The sequence below is a fragment of the Poeciliopsis prolifica genome, unplaced genomic scaffold, assembly GCF_027474105.1.
Source record: "Poeciliopsis prolifica strain line A6 unplaced genomic scaffold, Auburn_PproV2 SCAFFOLD067, whole genome shotgun sequence".
NCBI lineage: Eukaryota > Metazoa > Chordata > Actinopteri > Cyprinodontiformes > Poeciliidae > Poeciliopsis > Poeciliopsis prolifica.
In genome coordinates this window covers 827819-849699 of record NW_026562442.1, presented here as the reverse complement: position 1 = coordinate 849699, position 21881 = coordinate 827819, and the positions used below count along the sequence as shown (strand labels likewise).

Below are 21881 nucleotides of genomic sequence, written 5' to 3'. Positions count from 1 at the left end.
CCCGGCGCACAGGAGAGGCTCAGAGACGGAGAAACCAGCATCAGACCATCATAACCTGCAGAGACGATGGACGCCGCTTACAAGAGAGTGAATGGAGACTACAGCCCGGAGGAAGAGACAGGAGAGCCGGGCACAGAGGTAAAAATATTAAAATATCACTTTTCTCTCACTCTAAACAAACTAATACACCTCTTTCATACATGTTTAAATTATTTTACAGCTCAATGTTGCTCTTTATCAATAGAAAATTCTGGTGAGCCAAAAACAACAGCTGGTTTTGCCTTTATGTGCTGTGAATAGACAGTAAAACAGCTGATGTGAGTGAAAAGCAAAGCCTCTCTAATGCACAGATCCACTGTCAGGAACTTTCAGCACCTGAAACTTCGCTCCCTGAAAATGAAACTCTTTAGCAAATGTTCAATTCAAACTGCTTCAGCAGTAATCTGCAATTTTCAGCTTTTAAAAACGGCAAAAAAAAAGATTCCTGATTTTTCTCAGTTCTGCTCTGCAGAAGGAAACGTTTTGTGCGTTTCCCGGGACCAGTTGTGTACATTTGGTCATGGAGGCGCAGGAATGCCGGGGTCAGACTCCAGAGGTCAAAGGGTCCAAAGTGTGCTTCAGGGTCGTCTCATGAATGTCACGGCTCAGAATGAGATCTCACACTCGATCCGTCAGCGGAAAAAAACGGAAATTGATTTCTGAGTTCCAGTAAATATGAATAGTTGATTTTTTTTTTTTCCAGAAAAGAAGGAACTCGTATCTGGAGGAAGACACCAGCAGGAAGGCGGAGGTGATCACCTGCATCTTTTCCCTGAAGGAGGAGGTTGGAGCTCTGGCCAAGGCCCTGCGGCTCTTTGAGGTAAAAAATGAACTTCATATCTATTCTGATGTTTATCTGACTCAGAATATATGAACATTTGATCCGCTGGCGTTTCGCCTGCTTAAAGGGGTAGTTCAAAAATGTACTTTCTACTCCAGGGAGCAAAATATCTTCAGACACCAACAGTTTGTACGTGATGCAACCTTGATGACGCATTATAGCTTTGTGAAGTTACAGATTAACATGAAACAAAACACACACGCGTAGGAACGGCATTTCAGCATCTAAAACTTAAATTTAGATTTTTTTTTTTCATTTTAGCACAGTTTGGATAAAAATATACATAGTTGAAGTATTGCTTGTTGTTTTGTTTTAAAGAAATTTAAAGATCCAGTTTGATTCTGTTTGGATGTCAGTCGTAGGTAAACAGCAGGAAGCTCTTTGATCCGCTGGCGTTTCGCCTGCAGGTTATCTCTCTTTTATTAAAGCGGACATGGCAGGAAACGTTCCCCTCTCTCTGCTGTTCAGCCAGAAACTTCAAGAAACTTTTGTATATTTTATATATATTTTAAGCATTTATCAAGAATAAATATGGCTGACAACAGTGCAAAACATCCCCAAAGCATGACGCTGCCACCACCATGCTTGACTAAACAGCTCAGTTTATGTCTGAGTATCAGATCAAACTTTTCCCTAGAAAACTGGATGAAGCTCCAAAGTCAACTGTTCTCTATATAAATCTCTGAAATTAAATCTAGCAGTGGTTTTAGGATTGCCAAAATTAAAAAAAGATTAATTTGCATTATATTCAAAATCACTTTTTTTTTTAGCATTTTTTGTAGCATTTTTTTTTTATGTCAATGCTTTGCCAACATCTTATAAATTGACTCAGAACATTTTAGTTAAATTAGATGTAGGCAAATTTACCAATTTCAGAAGAATCTGTTCAAATAATTATCCACAAGTATCTGAATGTTCATTTTCTCAAGGATTGCAAAGCAGTTCTGACAGGCTAGCAACAAGTTTGCAAAAAAAGCAATAATATTAAGGATATGGAATAAATATGCAAATTGCTTGCCATAGAGGTGCAGCTTTAACAGCACTAGGCTTGCCATAAGCTACCACTCTAGAGATTGAACTCATGCATCCTTGCATTAGTGTGGTGTGGAGTGCTTTAGTCGGTCGCTAGAACAGAAGAGACTTATGGCCACTGAAAGAAAAAAGTATTTTTTCTCATTTCTGACTTTTGATCCAAGAAATTTTGTTTTTTCTGTTATTTAGAGTCAAAATTCTGAGATTAAAGTCTGGTTTTCTTTGTCTAGATGAGAAATATTTAATCATTTTAAACAATAATCAGAAGATGCAATAGATGCAGATTAATCTCCTGGTTAATGTAATTAATCAACTGACTTGTTTTGCTTTCCACCTTGTTTTCTCTCTAGAGAAGTTTTATAGCAATATATTCTGGGATAAATATTTGCAGTGAAAACAATCGATTGATTATTGAGTACGTGACAGCATGACTGCCTGAGTAAACAATGATTGGCAGAAAAGCAGCTCAACCTTAAAGTCCATGTGTTTCTCTTTGTGAACAAAAACAAATAAAATGATAAAATAGCAATAAATAATGTTGTGGATTAAGTGGAATTTGTGAGGTTTTTATGAGTGAATATGTCGACTCTAATCAATGCCAAGTTTGAGTAAAAATGTTGCGCCAACAAGCAGCTGTAAAGTTTTTGGTGAACCTATGAGCTGCAGCTGTACAGATCCTCCCCCTGCTCCACCTCCACCCCAAACCGGGACGAAGGAACCGACTCCCTGCCGTTTCCAAACGAACCGAATCCACAACGACGTTAACGCAGCTCGAAGAGGAAACACGTTTCATGTGTCTTATCTTCATTCAAAACCTGAATAATTACAACTTCCTGACTGTCAATCTTCCTGCAACTCAAGCCACTTGTGACGCAGAGTCACGCCAGAGGTCGATCTTGACCTTCAACCTTTCAGGCTGATGCAACATTATTGTTGTCATCAGGATTCATGAAGGAGCGACGGTTTGCAAAGAGAAACCAGAAAACGTGACAGCAGGATCCTGATGATTTAACACTCAAAAATATCACCTGCAGCTCGGTTTTTAGTTTTTATATCAAGATAGAAAAGGTAAAGATAGGATATTCAAACAGAATGAAGTGTTTTTATTTTTAATTTCATTAATTTACAGATTAAAATTAGCATTTCACATGTTGACATAAGTAGTTTTCTTGTATACTTTACCTCTTCTCTCAAAAATGTATTTTGACTGTTTTTCCAGTTTTGTAAGAAGTCCTCAAAAATAAGATACTTTGCAAGGGGTTATCCTTTGAGAAATAAAAAATAAAAATGGAATTTAAGCAACTAAGATGTACAAATACAGGCAACATGTATATATAAAAAATAACAAATGAAAACAAAATATATATTTCAATATACTTTATATATTGCAATATATATATATTGATATACCTGGACTGAATATTATATTTTATTGTTTTGTAAAGTAGAAACTGATCTCTTCTCTCTTGTTTCTTTAAAAGTCCTAACTTGTTTTTTTTAAAGTCTCAAATTATAAATGCTATCTCTCTTAATAAATCATTCTTGTAAATGTAAATATAATTAAATCTTCAGCTTAAATTTAATGAAATTTGAAGTACAACTGTTAGATCACTCTAACTGCTCTTTTTTGCAAAGTAGAAAATAATGACCTGTTTTTTAAGAATGCTAGAGAAGCAGAAATGCACGTGAAATAGGAACCAGATGGGGGTAAATCAGGGGCCCTCTCACTCACGCCTCTTCTTTTAAGCCTATAGTAGAAAGAGAACAACATACTCCCTCTTCCTCCCCCAAATGTTGCGTAAAACAAGAAAGCACACACAAATAAAGACTTAGCACACGCGCTAGGTGTCCTCCATGTTGGCTGTTGGAGAAAACATGCCAACAAGAAGCGTCTGGAAAACTTGTGGTTGTGGAGTTTTGCTGAAGAAAGCAGAAATGCCTTCATGAAGTGGGTTTGTGAATGCATTCTTTACGCAAGTCCAGTTTGACTGAGTGAGTTTGCAGACACAGTTCAAGGCTGATGACATCAGGTCACGGTGGACTCGATTGGTGTTGATAAACTCACGACTTTAGTTACCACACAGCGCCCTCTAGTGGTGAGAGAAAGGAAGTGCTCTTAAACAGATAAAGGCTTACTTACCTTTTCATTTGTGTAGGAAAATGGCATCAATCTGACACACATCGAGTCCCGTCCTTCACGGATGAACAAAGAAGAGTACGAGTTCTTCATCAGCGTGGAGCCCAGCTGCTCTCAGGCCCTGGATGAGGTCATTGACAGCCTCCGCACGCAGATCAGCGGCCATGTGCACGAGCTGTCACGCAACAAGCAGAAGGACACGGGTCAGTATGAAAACACAACATGACAACAAACTCACTGAGGACTTGCTGCTGGGGCGGCGAGGTAGAAATGCATAAACGGGTCAACAGCTGAGAGTCTAAGAAATTATGCTTCAGTTTCTGGTTCAAAATTAGAACCAGAAACACGAAATCATGGAGGGACTGAAAAGATGTTCAGTGATATTATTTAATTTTAAGAGTTGATTGATATTATAACAGTTTGTGAAAAGGTTTTATGATCAACACAAAGAAAATGAGTTTGAAACTCCTGATCTAGAGAATGAAAAAAAAAACAAGAATGTTTGGGTGAAATTTAAATTCTGGCATCTTCAGACCCATGGTTGAAATGAATTTTATGAAGCTGCCATTATTACCAGTGAAGTGACTCATTGATAAACCAAAGACAGACATGGCAGTAGACAGTGAGCGTCGCCAGGAAGACTCATGTCCCCTCTCCTCCACCCAGACCTCTTTATTAGTTGTTTCCAGAAACACATTAGTTTAGCTACTGAGGACCAACAGGCCCGGCGCAGACAGAGGACCTCTATGTTTCTCACAGGGACACAGAACATGCCAAGGTCATGGCAGACTGAGACAGACAGGGCCACCAAGGATGCATAGACACCAAGGTCAACTGGTCAGGGTCAAGTTGGACCCAGGGAATTTACAGCCTGTTTTGGAGACAGGCTGTTTATAGGCGAGCCTGATCTGAGGCCCCGAGGCTGGAACACGCTGCTTAAATGTAGATTGATCACTGGTCCATTGTGTCGCTGTGCGCCGTAAATCTGAATGAACGAGCAACGTCATGTACAGACCAGGCACAAGAAATTATAATCGATTTATACCACTGAAGAGGAAGAAAATGGGGACTTTTCACAGATAATGATAGAGTTCAAACCAAATCAAATGTCAATAAAAACATGTAATAAATGTCTTTATCCTTCAGTGCCATGGTTCCCGAAGGACATCCAGGACTTGGACCGCTTCGCCAACCAGATCCTCAGCTACGGTTCTGAGCTGGATGCTGATCACCCGGTGAGTTCTGACTCATCCACCATCTTGTTTCTCCACATCCTGCATCTTCCCTGCATGTTTTCATAAACACGTACGTCCACGCCCACGCGGCTCATGAAAAGCCGGGCCGCGAAGATGAAAGGCCACACTCCAGCGTCCATTGTAATGGAAAGTACACAAACTCACAAATTGATGTCATTGCTTTAATTGAACCCCTGCAATTATAGATAATTGCTCCGTTTCTCTAGTGTCATTAAAGCAAAATGGATTTGCTCTGAACTGAAAGACACTCCTCAAAGGTTTCATTTGCATATGTAGATGGAGGCTCTTGTTGGAGACAGTGTGCATAATGCTGTCAAAGGCCACAGAGGGTTTAACGGAGGATTTCCACTCTTTGATTTATCAGTTCTAACATGGATTTCCCTTTATGCATTCAGGGCTTCAAAGATCCGGCCTACAGAGCCCGCAGGAAGGAGTTCGCCGACATCGCCTACAACTACAGACAGTAAAAAATCTCTTTAAAAAGTCGATTTTTTGGGTTGTTCGAGTGTGAAATGTGCAAAAACACAATTTCATTCATTGATTTTGGGTTACTTTCAAGTGCAAATGTCTTCAAGGTAATTCACAAGTAATTTTTAAGGAAGACATAAGAGATTTTTTTAACTCAATAATTCCTTAGAATTGATCAAAACTAGCTAGTTCAACCGACAGACTTTTTTCCACTTATAACAAAACATTTTCCGCATGTTAAAACTACACTTTTTCCATCAATATTAATACTAATTTATGTAAAGCACTTTGAAATGATTTTTTGCTGAAAATGTGCCGTTTAAATAAATTTACCATACCTCAGCTTTTGACTTTTTTTATTTTTTAAATAAAAGTTACATCCTGCAGCTTAGTGAAAATGAAATCCATGCATTATTTATGTTGCACTTCACCATTATTCCCTGTTTTTGTTTGTCTACAACGTAAAATTGAAATAAAATACATTATAGTTTGTGTTTGTTGGGTTTTTCAAGACACTAAGACAGGTTACTTTGCCAAGTATTCAGCAAATATCTTCATATTAATCCTTTAAACAAACTGCTGCCCTTCTGCGTATGTGATGTGTTTACCTGTGTGTCCAGCGGCCAGGCCATCCCCAGGGTGGAGTACACAGAGGAGGAGAAGGCCACATGGGGCGTTGTGTTCAGGGAGCTCAAGGCTCTGTACCCGACTCACGCCTGCCGCGAATACAACCGGGTTTTCCCTCTGCTGGAGGAATACTGCGGCTACAAGCCGGACAACATCCCGCAGCTGGAGGACGTCTCCCGCTTCCTGCAGTGTGAGCTTCATCTGGGTGGAGCCGGACTCCACCTTTCCAACCTAAAAGCAAGATTTAGATGAACATCACCTGGTTCAACATTACAAATATTACTAATGAGACAATGAGATATGATATGGACCATTAAACATTATCTTTAAAGTTTCGTCTTTAAGGGAATCATTTTAGTTTGATTTTAGCTTTAATTGCTCCCAAACAAACCATACAATAAATCAGATATTTCATTACAAATACAGATTGAATTGAGCTATTTATTTATTTTCAGATTAGGGCTGTGTAATAAGACAATATCAATATCAACAGATAATCTGATAGAACATCCACTGGACTCCAGTCCAGAACCGCACGGCATTCTGGGAGACGTAGGCAGAGAAAAGGTTTAGCAGCTCAACCTCAACTTGACTCACTCGCTCTGTGGTTACCTAGCAACTCACATGTTATTGTGTTACCTAGCAACAGCCTGTCGAGTAAGTGGCGCAGCAGCGGTTTAAGGTTTTGCTTCATAACTGCTTTCTATTTTTAAAAATAGAAAAATGTTGAGTGGAAACTGTGTTATGCCACCAGCTTGGCAGGATTTCAGATAATAAAACTTTCTAATCTATTACTTAATGCAATGGCCAATGTAAACATTTTCTATCAGATTTGTTGATGCCATAGTCTAGACCTGCTATTACTTTGCAATAATTCATAGCGACACTTTATACAACAAAAGTAAATTTATAAGTTAACAAAATGAAAAATGTCAGGTAATCTTTGGTTAACATTAGATAATTTAACAGATAAGCGCAAACATCAACTAGAAATGTTTCCATTAGGGCTAAGTCTGTTTTTTCCCCTAAAAGTGATTATTTACAATTTTACAAAACCTATCAAGAATCTTGGCTAATAATCACGAGCTTAACAGATGAGCACTAGGTGTGAATCTGGGTTAAAAAAAAGAAGCAATTTTGTGTTTTAAGATGTTCTAAAAATAATTATTAAAACTTCTATAAACTGGATCAGGTGTTTAGTTTCTTGTTTATTTTTTATTATTCTAGCAATAACAGGGAATTTATAAAAGAAATGATTGTTTTTAGAAACAAAATGAGTAAAAATGTCTCTTTATGACCCGCTGAGTCATGCATTTCTTACATAACACACAACATGAAGCGCCTTATTTTGGAAATGGCTTGACCTGATGAAATGCCCCACTTCCTGTTTGCTCATAGAAAACGCATCATGTTGTGTTTCATGTCTGCTGCCCTCCCACAGCCTGTACTGGTTTTCGTCTCCGCCCAGTAGCCGGTCTGCTCTCGTCCCGAGACTTCCTGGCCGGACTCGCCTTCCGAGTTTTCCATTCGACGCAGTACATCCGTCACGGCTCCGAGCCCACATACACACCCGAGCCGTACGCACTCAAACGTTTGTCATTAAATTAAATACACATTTTACATCAATGATGTAAAATAACGTCATGTTGTTAACAGGGATGTTTGCCATGAACTCCTCGGACACGTTCCTCTGTTTGCTGACCCTCGTTTTGCCCAGTTTTCTCAGGTATTCATTCTCCTAAAGCAAAAGTCTTAATTAAAACATTAATTTGTTGCAGATTATGTAAGTTTTTCTGTGGGACACTGAAGCTAAGGATGCATTATTTTATCTATTTTATACAGGAAATCGGTCTTGCTTCTCTTGGTGCCCCTGATGAGTACATTGAGAAACTCGCCACTGTGAGTATATTATTTAGAAAAATAACTATACAATAATAATACTGTTCAAGAAAGAGCAAATAGCTTCTGTAAAACTAAAATGGCTCCTAATATTTTTGTCTAAAAAAATTAAATAGAACTGACTAATTGATTTAAGTTTTACAAAAGTAAACATTTCACTTCACTAACTTAGTTATTATACAATATATATTTACAGCCTAGTTCTTTGCAACTAAAAAAAAAACCCGGCAAAGTTTTACTCTGTTTTGTGTTTTAAAACCAAAAAATAGAAATAAAACAATGGCTCTTTAAAGAAAAAAATCAACACAAGAATGTTTGGTCACTAGAGGTTTTCGAGGAAGTAATATTTAAAAAGAAGTAGAGTTCAGATTTTATGTGTTTGGTGTTTTCAGGTTTACTGGTTCACCGTCGAATATGGCCTCTGCAAGCAAGGCTCCGACATCAAGGTGTACGGAGCCGGTCTGCTGTCGTCGTTTGGAGAGCTGAAGGTAACAGGAAGCATTCAAACATGATGCGTTTCTCAAAGTGGGGGTCGCAGGCTGCAAGGAGGCCAGCAGGGGAGAAGATGGCGGCCTGGGAAAGTTGAGCCACAATTAATTAAAGTTTTTGTAATAAAAACTTTCTTTTTCAAAGCATCAGGACAATTCTAAGAAAATTTTAATAACTTAGGAGAAAAAAACAAAAGAAAATTACAAGAGTGGAATCATAATATTACGTGCTTTCAGAATAAATTTGAATATGAGAATAAACTCATAATATTTTGAGAATAGTCAAAAAATTACAAAAATAAAGTTGAAATAATATGAGAATAAACTGGAAATTTTACAAGAACAAAAACACAAAAAACATCCTAAAATTACAAGGAAAAACTTATTTTACAAGAATAAAATCGACATGATACTTGTTATAATAATGAGAATAAAGTCATGATATTATCAGATTAAAGTAATAATATCATAACTTTATTCTCATAACACTATTTCAGGTGCAACTTTATTCTAATAACATTTTATTCAATTTTCTTAGCATCGTAGCATTTTAGATAATTACTATAAAAGATACATTAAAATAACAAATTATTTATCATACTCATCTTTCTGATTGACTGCCAGTCAAACTTATCAAGCTAACATAGAAAATGCTAAATGGAGGCCAAACAAAAACTAAAATCAAACTAAAACCAGAAGGTTGGCAGTTAGCATCCATGCTAACTAAACAGGTTTCCTGTAGCGCTGTCTGTGGGCTAGCAAAGGGGCTAATGCTTATTTGGAGGCTTCCTGTTTCTCAGAGTGGGTTAGTGGTCCACTCAGGTTCAGTTTAATGTGTCAGTGGGGGAGCCCCCCTGCTGGGCGGCTGTGATTCAGTTCACCAGGTCAGCTCCTTACATCATCGTCCACCAGCAGGAAGTGCACTCTGTCAAATCATGCTGCACTTCCTGCTTATTGTTGCTCCGGAAACCGCTGAGGCATCTGAAGCCGTTCTGTTGTTTCTGTTATTTCCAGTACTGCCTAACAGAGAAGCCCGAGCTGAAACCTTTCGACCCGGAGAAGACCAGCCAGCAGAAATACCCGATTACTGAGTACCAGCCCGTTTACTTCGTGGCTGAGAGCTTCGAGGACGCCAAGGAGCGAGTGAGGTATGCGCTCCTTCTATAGGCTGTAAAAACAAAATGTTACCATTATCTGCTCTCTATAGTGCAAATATCACAGAACACTTAAAAACACAAAATTAACAAGCAAGAAATAGGAGCTTTTTTAAAGAAAATGATTATTTAACATTAATCCAAAAAAATACTTTAGTTATTTATTTGAAACAAGATTCTAAATCAGAGGCTCGGGGGCCATTTGTGGCCCCTTGCAATGACTCTTTGTGGTCTTTCTCTGTAACTCATGAAACCACAGCTTTATTTCACCAGACTGCTGATGGTGAAACGCTTAACACAAATGAAATAAAACGATGTAGACAAATTAAAATAGTTCTAAAATGGAAAACTTGAGCAATAACTAAAAATATTAATCTTACAATAAACTAAAAATGTTGCTTCAATTTTAATTTGAGAACAAAACTTTTACAAAATTGGAGCAAATCAATGAATTAAATTATGATAAGAGGTAGCCTAGAATACACATAAGATGATTTATAATTTATTTCTGTAGAAAAATCTAAATATTTTGTATTTAGTTTGTTTTTACAATAAAATCAGTTTTGCATTTTTCCTAAAAAAATCAAATTTTTATTGCTGAAAAGTTTGGACACTCTGACCAATAAGTTAGTTTTGATTTTTGAAACTAAAAAGACTTGGTAAGATTTTTAATATTAGATATTTCACCTTGTTGATGTGAAAGTCCAATATAATGACCTACTTCATGTTGGCGATTTGCATAAAATCCAGTGAAACATGTCGAAGTGACGGTTTGAGGTTTGGATATTTAGCTCGAGCTGCTTGTGAAACAGGAAGTTCGCCACCACCATCCCCAGGCCGTTCTCGGTGCGCCACAACGCCTACACCCAAAGCATCGAGGTCCTCAACAACACCCAGCAGCTCACCAACCTGGCAGAATGCGTCCACAGTAAGACGCCGCTTCCTTTGACAGGGGCTGATCAGGAATCAATACACGGCATCTCTGATCAATCGCCTGAACAATCAGCCGGTGGGGATTTCTGAGACTTTGGGGAAAAAACGTTTAAACGTGTTTTTATTTTTTTTTAAATCCAGATTTGATCAGCCTCAACTTTCCTGAGTTCAACTAAGAATCTAAAATAAATATAGTAGACTGGAAGGAAAGAAGGAAGGAAGGAAGGAAGGAAAGCAGGAAGGATGGAAGGAAAAAAGGAAGAATGGAAGGAATGAATTGGAAAAAGGAAGGGAGAACGGAAGGATGGAAGGAAGGAAGTAAAGAAGGAAAGAAGAAAGGAGGGAAGGAAAGAAAGAACAAAGGAGGGAAAGAAGGAGGAAAGGAAGGATGAAGGAAGGGAGAAAGAAGGAGAAGGGAAGAAAGGAAAGAAGGAAGAAAAGGAGAAACAGAGAAAGGAGGATGACAAGGAGATAAATAAAACATTATTTTTATTATTATCATCTCATTGTTATTCTGTATTTTAGATTTACGTCCTGCTTTTTGAAAAGATTGAAAATAAATGAACATTATTAACATAACAGCTGCTCCTGAATTGAAAGCTAAATTTAGCTTCGACGTTCAGACGCATATAAATGAGGCGACTAAAGGGGTTAATTTTTATCTCACTGCTTATAAAATCTTTTTAAAATTTGTCATAAAAATTAATGTTTGTGAGGTCATTCTGTAAATATTGACACTTTTAAAGCAAACTTGCATTAAAAGTCCAGTAAAAGTGTCATTATTTACCGTTAAACATTCATGAAGGCTCCTTCAAATAAAGTATCATCAACACTTTGTTCATCCTTTCACTAATTAAACTCTCTGGTCTGGTTTCTGGTTTTGTCCAGGTGAGCTGGGGAAGTTGTGCGAAGCCCTGAAGAAACTGGAGTAGCTGCTGATCCAGTTCAAATAAAACGATTCTTCTCAGTTCAGCTCAACAACAAATAAAGATTCTGAATATTAGGGTAGAAAATGTCAGAAATAATCTGCAGCATGAAACGTAAACAGGAAGTTGTCAGAATTAAAGCTGCATGAATGTTACTGAAGTTATTTTTAACAATAGACGAATTTGGTAGCCGACATCTTTTAGTGTTTAGTTGTTGCATATAAACTTCTCTTGTAGCACTTTTTGTTTCTCTGATTTGTTTCTATGCATTTTGTAGTGAAGAGATTTTTCCTGTTTCCACGTTTTATGTCTCTGACAAAATGATTTTATGCATTAAAATGTAATAAAAATAATGGATAAACAGATGAATGGATGAATGGATGGATGGATGGATGGATGGATGGATGGATGGATGGATGGATGGATGGATGGATGGATGGATGGATGGATGGATGGATGGATGGATGGATGGATGGATGAATGGATGGATGGATGGATGGATGGATGAATAAACAGATGGATGGATGGATGGATAAACAGATGGATGGATGGATGGATGAATAAACAGATGGATGGATGGATGGATAAACAGATGGATGGATGGATGGATGAATAAACAGATGGATGGATGGATGGATGGATGAATAAATAATTTCCCGAGGGAGTCTTCCCAGGGATCAATAAAGTCAAGTCTAAGTCTAAACAGATGGATGGATGAATAAACAGATGGATGAATAAACAGATGGATGAATAAACAGATGGATGAATAAACAGATGGATGAATAAACAGATGGATGAATAAACAGATGGATGAATAAACAGATGGATGAATAAACAGATGGATGGATAAACAGATGGATGAATAAACAGATGGATGGATAAACAGATGGATGAATAAACAGATGGATGGATGAATAAACAGATGGATGAATAAACAGATGGATGAATAAACAGATGGATGAATAAACAGATGGATGAATAACAGATGGATGGATAAACAGATGGATGGATAAACAGATGGATGAATAAACAGATGGATGGATAAACAGATGGATGAATAAACAGATGGATGAATAAACAGATGGATGGATGGATGAATAAACAGATGGATGAATAAACAGATGGATGGATAAACAGATGGATGAATAAACAGATGGATGTTTCAGATTAACATTTTTGTTTTAAATTTTCTCTATTTGCTTATAAAATTGTTTGATTAATTTTCTGTAAAACTGTGAATAAAAAGTAAAAATCAAATCCAGAATCCAAACGAGGGACAAATGTCCAGTGAGACGAAGAGACATAAAACATTTTGAAGAATCTAAATGTGTCCAAACATAATTTCCATTTTTGAACAAATCTAAAGTTTGGACCCTTTGATTTATTTAAATAATCGTTTACATTTTTCACCTTAACTTAGATCTCCGAATAAGTGCAGAAAATAATTAGTGTCAGTCTTCATTTAGCTTTCAAAATAAAAATCTAAATATCTGAGCATCTTAATTAGACATTTTTTCCACTATGTAACATTTATTAGATGTTTCTGCTTCCGGTTAAACTCACCTGTTTACCTGGTTTTTCCTCTCCAAACTAAACCCATCAATAGATAAATGACTCACGAGTTGCGCCTGCGCATTGTACCTCCATCAACCCGCTAGACGCGCTTATTTAACCCGGACCCGCAGCGGCAGCGGGGATGAAGACGCACCGCCCGCTCGCTCCGGTGACCCACGAAGCTGCAGCACAGCGCGGACACATGAAGACCGACGGCGCGGCGCAGGCGCTCGGCGGCAGGAAGCGGAGCCTGATCGAGGATGCGCGGCGGGAGCGCATGGGGAGCGGCTCCGCGGGGCCCGGCTCGGGGCCCGGCTCCGCGGGGCCCGGCCGGGCCGGGGACGGGGCCGTGTTCGAGGAGAAGCCCGGCAGGGTCACCGTGAGCGTCCTGTTCGCCCTCAGCAGCGAGAAAAACTCCGGATTCTTTCAAACTGGGAAAATATTCGAGGTGAGATAATAAAAAAGTGATTTAATTTAGTCCAGTATTGTTGTCATGACTTCCTCGTATAAATTGGATTTTTAAAAACCTTTTTTTATAAGATGAAATCCAGCTTAAAGTAAAGAAAAATAAATATTTTACTGAATTATTAATTACATTGTTTTATTTATTACTGAATTATCACATTATGTTGCTCCTATTTGGAGTTTGGTGCAGTTAATATCTGCTTTTAAAGTGTCTGTAAATAAATTAACATTTGTTTTTATCATGTTATTAGTTACTATAAATGTTTTAAATTAAATCTAATCCAATTCAAGTTCATTAATAACTGAAAACAAATATTTTTATTTTATGATTGGCTGCATCAAAACTAACAGGATTTGACAGAAAAGTTAAATGTAATTAATATTATTATTTCACAAAGAGCCTTTTTTCTGAAAATATTTATTTGATCATTTCATCCACATGAAACATTTCTTTGAAACTTGATTTTTGATTTAATTAATTTTATTCTCACTGAATCAATGAACTTGATTATTTGTACTGCCACTAAAATTCCTATTAATCACAAATTCATTGCTGTATTTAGAGGCTTTTAGGTCAAAAACAAACCCTAGAAAGAGTATTTATACAATCTCAAATAATTTCATTTGAATTTTACAAATAAAATGCAAAAAAAAAAAAAAATTACTAAAAAGGAAAAACAGTAAAATACTGCCAGGAACAACTAAAAAATAATTTACTTTAAATCTTTTTACAGTCGTTTAATGTGATTTTCAAGCAAAACTTTAGAAATCAGAGCTAATTTGACTGTTCCTGTGATTTAAGTTCAATCTAATTCAACTTTTAAACCATGAAATGAAGTTATTTTGTGTTCTTTTGTAAATGTAATTTTAGCTTAAGAAGAAGTACTGCTTTATATTTTCTGTAACTGCAAAAAGTTCTGCAAGTTCAAACTGCAAATTGAAATAGCTTCTAAAAATAGAGTATAATATCTGAATTCTCAATTTATTTAAGTATGTAAACATTTTATTAGTTTATACTGGGTGAATGGTCACCAAAATTAATTAATTCAGTCTTGTTATGAAGATTTGCATGAAAATAGATCCCAAAGTTAAAATCGAAGGCTGTAGTTGTAGTTTTGCAATAAAATCCAAAATCAAGCATTTGAAATACATATTAAATATTTTTAAAATATCCAATTTGATGCATGTTTCTGGTCCTTCAGACGTTTGAGGCCAAACTTCTCCATGTGGAGAGTCGGCCCAGGAGGAAGTCCCGGTCCGGACTTCCTGACCTGGAGTTTTTCCTGAGCTGTGAGGTCCACCGCTCGGACCTGGACGTGTTCATCAACTCGCTGAAACGCGTCGCCGACGATGTTCGCGCCGTGCCCGAGGAAAAAGGTAGGACCCGACCGGCGGGATTAACGTTTAGATATTTCTGAACTGATCAGTGTTTTCTGTCTCTGCAGCTCCCTGGTTTCCTCGACAGATTAAAGACCTGGACAGGTGCAACCTGCTCATCACCAAATTTGATCCAGACTTGCACTGCGATCATCCTGTGAGTGTTTATGGCTCATGTAGATCACATAATCAGATGTGAATTGGGTCACTTCACGCTGCAGTGTGAACGTGGCCGTATTTTTCTTCCAGTTGGTCTATAATAAACTTGCCCAGATTACAGAAAAATTGACTTCAATAAATCTACTGTGGTTTAAACTCTGTGACGGTAGCGACAAAGGAGTCAATAGTCAGCAGTGGAAAGACTCAAATTCAATATTTTCGTCCCTAAAATCCGTAAAAAGTTCCTCAGCAGCTTTAAAATTTTAAACTCAAATTCAAAAATACTCCATTCATCCAAAAGTGAAATCAATTAATGAGTTACAACATTTTTGGGATTAACCAGTCATTTTTGAGTACTAATCCAAAACAAACAAAATGTTTGGCTTTATTTGCTGCTGCATTATGTTTTCAGTGCTGACCAGAAATATATTCTATGTATTTTATTGTTAAATGCCAAGAAAATTACATCTCTCAAACCGGAAGATTGTGAAAACCCCAACTATAGAGACTAAAATATATAATTTATGTGATGGATATGATTTCATTTGTAAATACAAATGAAAATTGATGTTTTCAACCAGAGATTGAACATGTTCAGAGAAAACCAGCTCTGTTTTGAATTGTGTAAACCTAAATAAAAATTACAAATAATTTCGACTCATTGGGGGAAAATAAAGTTTGCACAGAAGTTTCTGCTCAGAGATTAAATCTAGGGGTAAATTAATCTAATTTCCTTCTTTTCTGCAGGGATATAATGACTCGGAGTACAGAAAAAGACGAGCTGCCATCTCTGAACTCGCATTTAGATACAAACAGTGAGTAAAAATCTGAAATATTGGTGATAAATTATGAAAGGTTCTCTCCTAAAACCGTGTCTGCTGCAGAGGCGACCCGCTGCCCACGGTGGAGTACACAGCAGAAGAAATATCCACATGGTGAGCTGCAGGCGCCGTGCGATAGTAACGGTCTGAAACGTGACAGAAAGGAGAGGTGACGTTTACCTGCTGCTTGCAGGAGGAAGGTTTACCAGCAGCTGAGGAGCGTTTATCCCAGCCTGGCCTGCAGCCAGTTCCTGGACAGCCTACAGCAGCTGGAGGACGAGTGCGGATACGGAGAGGATCGCATCCCTCAGCTCCGAGACGTGTCCGCCTTCCTGAAAGGTCCGAAAAAAAGAACCGGAGAAACATCTGTTTGGTGTTTTCCTTCAGTCAAAGTGAAATCTATTTATATGGCACTTTAAAGAGCCATATAATAAAAACGATTACGCAATAAGTTGATGAAAAGAGAAAGAAAAAAATACTGAAAGCAATGAAATAAATAAAAATAAAATAAGAGCAACAACAAATGGATACAATAAAAATACCTCTATTCAATTTCAACAAATAAAAATACGTTTTAAGGAGCAATATAAGATAAATTTAAAATATTAATCATTTTTCATCATATCAGTCAGACAATTTAAACAATTATGAACAACTAATAGTTATTTTTATCTTGTGTCTGGTTTATTTTTATTTTCCCTAAATGTGTTAAAATGTTAGTGAAACATACATAAGCTTGGTAAATATTGTTATCAACCATAACAGCAATATTAATATCAGATATCAATATCAGCTCATATTTTAGAAATTTGACAATTAAATCAGCTGTTTCTTAAATTCTGGGTGGAAAAAATATGCACAAGAGATCAACAAACATTTTTATTCATAATGTTAATTTAAGTTTTTTTTTTTTATGTTACATGAACTTTTTAAAATGTGTGACTTTTCTCTACTTTCCCTCTGTGTGTTTAGAGAAAACTGGTTTCCAGCTGCGTCCGGTCGCCGGCTTGCTCTCAGCCAGAGACTTTCTGGCCAGTTTGGCCTTCAGGGTCTTCCAGTGCACCCAGTACATCCGGCACCCATCTTCCCCCATGCACTCCCCTGAACCGTGAGTCAAGTTTTCCTGCATCAGACTCAGTTAACCGTCTGTTCAGCTCACTAACTCGGTTCAATCTGCCCTGACAGGGACTGCTGCCACGAGCTGCTGGGACACATCCCCATGCTGGGAGATCGGGAATTTGCACAGTTTTCCCAGGTAAATATTCCCATATCTCTTTATTCTCGTCAGTCAAGCTGTCTGGTTTTGGTTGAATCACCTCTAACAGTTTTCCTTGTTTGCTTTCAGGAGATTGGACTTGCCTCACTTGGAGCTTCAGATGAAGAGATTGAGAAACTTTCAACGGTAGGAGATATGAGCGTCTGCTGCCATCTACTGGCCAAACGCAGCAACTGCCTCTCTGCGCATAAAAACTATGTTGATGTTTTTGATTTGTAGAAAAAATGAGTATGTTTCGGAGGAAAAAAACCCTCAGAAATTCAGAGATTAATTCAATACATTTCTTATAAAAAACAAGGGCATTTCTGAGTTTGAAAAAACAAAAATTTTCAAGAGAAAAATTACATTTGAGGAATGTTTAAAAGACAATTTCAGAGATTTTTGATGGAAATTTTAAACTTTACAGAATTAGACATCTTTTAGTTTTTTTCAGTGAAATTTTTTTTTCTTCTCCTTATCAACAATGGCCCCAACGCGCCATCGTACCTCTCCGCTCCAGTTGTACTGGTTCACTGTGGAGTTTGGCCTCTGCAAGCAGAACGGAGAAGTGAAAGCTTACGGCGCTGGTCTCCTCTCATCGTATGGAGAGCTTGTGGTGAGTTTCATTTTCTTTTCTTCTTCACACACAAATAAGCGTTGGTTTGTTGTGCTGATGGCCTTTTCTCCCCTCAGTACGCCCTGTCAAACAAACCCGAATACAAGCCGTTCAACCCAGAGGAGACGGCGGTGCAGCCGTACCAGGACCAAACCTACCAGCCGGTTTACTTTGTGTCTGAAAGCTTTGAGGACGCAAAGGTGAAACTGAGGTAAGAATGGGGGATAATCATGAGAAACGTTTATAGAGACCCGTTTTCTGTTGGTCATGTAGGGAAAATAGCAAACGTCAAACTGAACAGACCAAGAAACATGCTGTGGGAAACTTTTCTTGAAGAAGGGAAGTTGGATGTAAACCTGGTAGGATCAATGAAAGCACTGAAATTAGGTTCCTCTTTCCAGCAGTATAACAACAAGAGATCCCATTAAGAATCTTTGGCAAGACGTGGAAATTGATGTTTATGGTCATTCCCCATTCAATCGGACTAAAATTGGGGTAATTCAGTAAAAGGAATGGTCTCCAGAAAAAAAATGTTAAAGTATTAATTTGTACAAATTTTGAAAACAATGTCTAATTTATCTCCAACTTTTACGGCCATTTTTTTCAATTCTGCTCGGTTCTAATCTTATCTTTGTCCCATTGACTTGGATTCCCTCCGGTAAAACTTCAACTTCACTCTTTTCACATTACAGGATGGTCGTTTACAGCGCAGGTAAACTTCATAGCGTTAAACTTCATAGCGTTAAACTGGCACATTATGTACATCACAGCCAAACGTCACAGCCAACTGGGTAAAGTTTAAAACTTCAACAGAGTCCATACCTCCAGAAAACAATCGTTTCTCAATAAACGAGAGTTCAGACCTTCTGGAAGAAGCAAACTGTAGAATCAGAGGCTGGTTTTCACCAGGCTACAATTTTACACTACTTTCTTCTGTTCTATGACATAAAATCCCAACAAAACACATGGAAGTGAGGAAATCTTCAGGGAATCCAAGAGACATCCACAAACATCTTCTACATAGGAGATTGGTCCAGCATTATGTTGCCACCAGTGCAGAAATTACACAAGACTGGTAACAAATGGGCACATGAGTTGGTGACAAGAAACATGGTAAATGGTAGATTGGATTTTATTGGGAAGTCCAAAGGGGGGCAACAGAAAACTGGTGCAAAGTGAAGATTTCCTGACATCCATGTGAGATTCCTTCTCATCCCTGAAATGGGGATTCCTTACAGTTCTGAGAGCAACTGCTTCCAGGAATGAAAAGAGAAGTCAAACACCATTCAAGAACAATTTCTTGGTGACAAATTGGCCTAAAACTTAGAGTGTGAAGTTGAAGCAAAAAGACACTACATGGGTGTAACTAGCAAAAACTTTGGCCACAATTGATGGAGGCTATCGTTTCTACCAGTGAGGAAAGCAACGAGTCGTCCATAGCATTTGTTTCTAAGCAGGCATAATACGGGCCAACCTTTGATCAGTGAAGTTATCCAAGGTTTCTGGACCTAAATGACCCCTTTTTTATGTATTTAACATATTGTAGCTGTTTCCTGAGAAACGAGATGTAATGGATATGAATGCGTTTCTTTCTGACAGGAAATACTCTGCTAACATCAAGCGTCCCTTTGCAGTCCGCTACGACCCCTTCACCTGCAGCGTGGAGGTTCTGGACCAGCCAAGGAAAGTCCAGAACGCTTTGAGCCAGGTCCGAGAGGACCTTAAGACCCTCCACAGTGCTCTGGAGAAGCTCAGCTCATCCTAAGATCAAAACTGGAACATCAGCAGATCCCAGAATCTTGAAGAAAGGCCAATTGATAATGTAAACTACCCTGATCGTAGAAAACCTTGACTAGACTTTTTTGATATGTGTATGAAAGGTAAAGATGATGTAAAAGAAGAAATAAATGTTTATTTTCATGACATGTGTCCTCAAAAGTTCAGTTTTGACATTCAAAAGAGGCAGCAAAAGTTGCTGACGCAAGAAGAGTTGAAAGAAAAGGAGGCTTGTAGACCATTTTCTAACTTCTAATTCCAAACCAACTGTTTTCATTTGGGAAATTCTTGGAAGCCATTTGTCTTTGTGTGTTTTTAAGCAAAGGGAAGGAGCTAATTATGAATGATTCGAGTATCGTGTTGCGTTTCTGCTGGATGGGGTTAAAGCCAACAGTGAGGCCCAGAACATTATCAGTACCAGGTCACAGAGACCTTGCAGTGAAACCGCAGCACGGTCTGCAGAGCTGCGCTGCTGACAGATGCTCTTCTCGCTTCGTTTCTTGCTCTGCGTGCGACTGGAGAGTTTGTTTTTTTTCCTTCTTTCTGAAACAAGACCAATATTTGATCTCAGGCGACAGCGCGTATCATACCAGCTCTCTCCAGGCTGTCCCTCAAGAAGATGGATCGTCTTCTTCTGCTGGATTCATGAAGAAACGGCATCATCAAGACGTCAGCCACAGTGATTTGGGAAGCGTTTCTCTTCCCATAATTGGACTCCACGGTAAATCAAACCTCCCTGGGAAAGCTTGTGTTTGCAGAAGAGGAAAGGATCTCACACTTTATACTTTAGTGAATCTCGTTCTACAATCATTCTCTCCCCAAAACCCACAAATCATCCACAGAAGTTGTGTTTTCAGGATGCGAATCCACAGAGCGCTAAACAAAAGCAGGTTGCTGCAGCAACTGGACAACCACAAGGAGGGATTCAGTTCAGTTCATGTGCCTTTCATGCGTCATCCAAGAAAAAGCGTCTCTTGTTCTGATGTCAGAGCAAGCCCATCTCAAAGCTGGCTAGGTTGTCGCCCCTGGGCTGCAGACAAGGTCATCAAGTTCACTTTATCCTCAGGACTGAAGCAAATTATCCATCCATCCATTTTCTTGCACCCTTACAAAGACAATGGGGCAAAAGAATGATCAAGTACGACTTGTTTGTGAGGGGAAAATCTCTAAACGTCAGGAGAATTTGGGATTGCAACGCTGCATCTGGATGAACAAGACTTCTGCAGCAATCTCCAGAGACAGATGTCTGATCAAAATGCAGAGGAGAAAACCAAACATCCTGCAAAAGCATTTTTTGTTGAATGGAAATGCAATTGAAAGGATCCATTGTGATGGCAATTTTCTGGCTGATGATCAATATAGATAAAACCTGACCTAAAACAGATTGTTTTGTCTGAAAGATCACCAAGTCGGTAACTGGACCTTTGGTCCAAACGTGATGTGGTGAGCGGATCAGTGGTGTCTCATGGTTGAATCATGGGATGCACATGAGCTTTAGATTGATTTAAATACCAGATACTGTGAAGGCCTGACTCTCGGTGGCAACAACTTCCATCAAGTGTTTGTGAAAACTAGAATTTAGTTGCACTCTTCCTACCTGGATTGGTTTAATCCAATCACAGTGAAGGTTTTTTATAACCTGACAGCCTGTTGAAGGTCAGACTACAGAGTCTCAATTGAATTTCAGTCCAGACTTTGACTTAGCCACTCCAAAACTTTCATCCTGGTGTAACTGTATAACTGTTTGTGGATAATGCCTCTCGCTATGATTCACTGTTTTTGAATTTGATTTGATCAGGGCACAATGAGTTACTTTTTGAGAACTTTAACGCTTTTTGTGTTGGTTCAACTTTAACTTTTTGATCTTACAAGTTAATTAAATGGCAGGTGATCACATTTTCACATAGGTCTGGATCGGTTTAATAGGTGACAGCATTTTGTGTTTGAATAATATCAAAATTTTACATCTGATTATGCCTTTAAAATCCCAAACTTTTCCCTGGATTGTATATGAATAATGCATCTTTAGTTTATGCAGTTTATCTGATCAAACTCCAC

At 38.2% G+C, this 21881-nt stretch overlaps 2 protein-coding genes across 2 annotated transcripts; both read left to right on the top strand.

Moving 5' to 3' along the window:
• Positions 1-6: 6 nt before the first annotated feature.
• On the top strand, positions 7-12607 carry pah (phenylalanine hydroxylase). Its single transcript, XM_055020426.1, has 13 exons — positions 7-138; positions 743-859; positions 4069-4252; positions 5196-5284; positions 5701-5768; positions 6394-6590; positions 7842-7977; positions 8057-8126; positions 8243-8299; positions 8692-8787; positions 9802-9935; positions 10754-10869; positions 11763-12607. The coding sequence occupies exons 1-13, from the start codon at positions 67-69 to the stop codon at positions 11804-11806; spliced, it is 1380 nt and encodes a 459-aa protein (XP_054876401.1). The 5' UTR covers positions 7-66; the 3' UTR covers positions 11807-12607.
• Positions 12608-13496: 889 nt separating this feature from the next.
• Positions 13497-19970, top strand: th2 (tyrosine hydroxylase 2). Its single transcript, XM_055020399.1, has 12 exons — positions 13497-13802; positions 15022-15196; positions 15265-15353; positions 16103-16170; positions 16240-16290; positions 16370-16515; positions 17149-17284; positions 17362-17431; positions 17522-17578; positions 17952-18047; positions 18125-18258; positions 19647-19970. The coding sequence occupies exons 1-12, from the start codon at positions 13497-13499 to the stop codon at positions 19810-19812; spliced, it is 1494 nt and encodes a 497-aa protein (XP_054876374.1). The 3' UTR covers positions 19813-19970.
• Positions 19971-21881: the final 1911 nt, after the last annotated feature.

Bases quoted from the DNA above. Each gene is read 5' to 3' on its own strand.
- pah (XM_055020426.1), top strand. From the start codon at position 67: ATGGACGCCGCTTACAAGAGAGTGAATGGAGACTACAGCCCGGAGGAA. The intron at 5,769-6,393 runs GTAAAAAATCTC...CTGTGTGTCCAG, and splicing joins ATCGCCTACAACTACAGACA to CGGCCAGGCCATCCCCAGGG. The intron at 6,591-7,841 runs GTGAGCTTCATC...GCCCTCCCACAG, and splicing joins CGTCTCCCGCTTCCTGCAGT to CCTGTACTGGTTTTCGTCTC.
- th2 (XM_055020399.1), top strand. From the start codon at position 13,497: ATGAAGACGCACCGCCCGCTCGCTCCGGTGACCCACGAAGCTGCAGCA. The intron at 15,354-16,102 runs GTGAGTGTTTAT...TCTTTTCTGCAG, and splicing joins ACTTGCACTGCGATCATCCT to GGATATAATGACTCGGAGTA. The intron at 16,516-17,148 runs GTCCGAAAAAAA...CTGTGTGTTTAG, and splicing joins CGTGTCCGCCTTCCTGAAAG to AGAAAACTGGTTTCCAGCTG.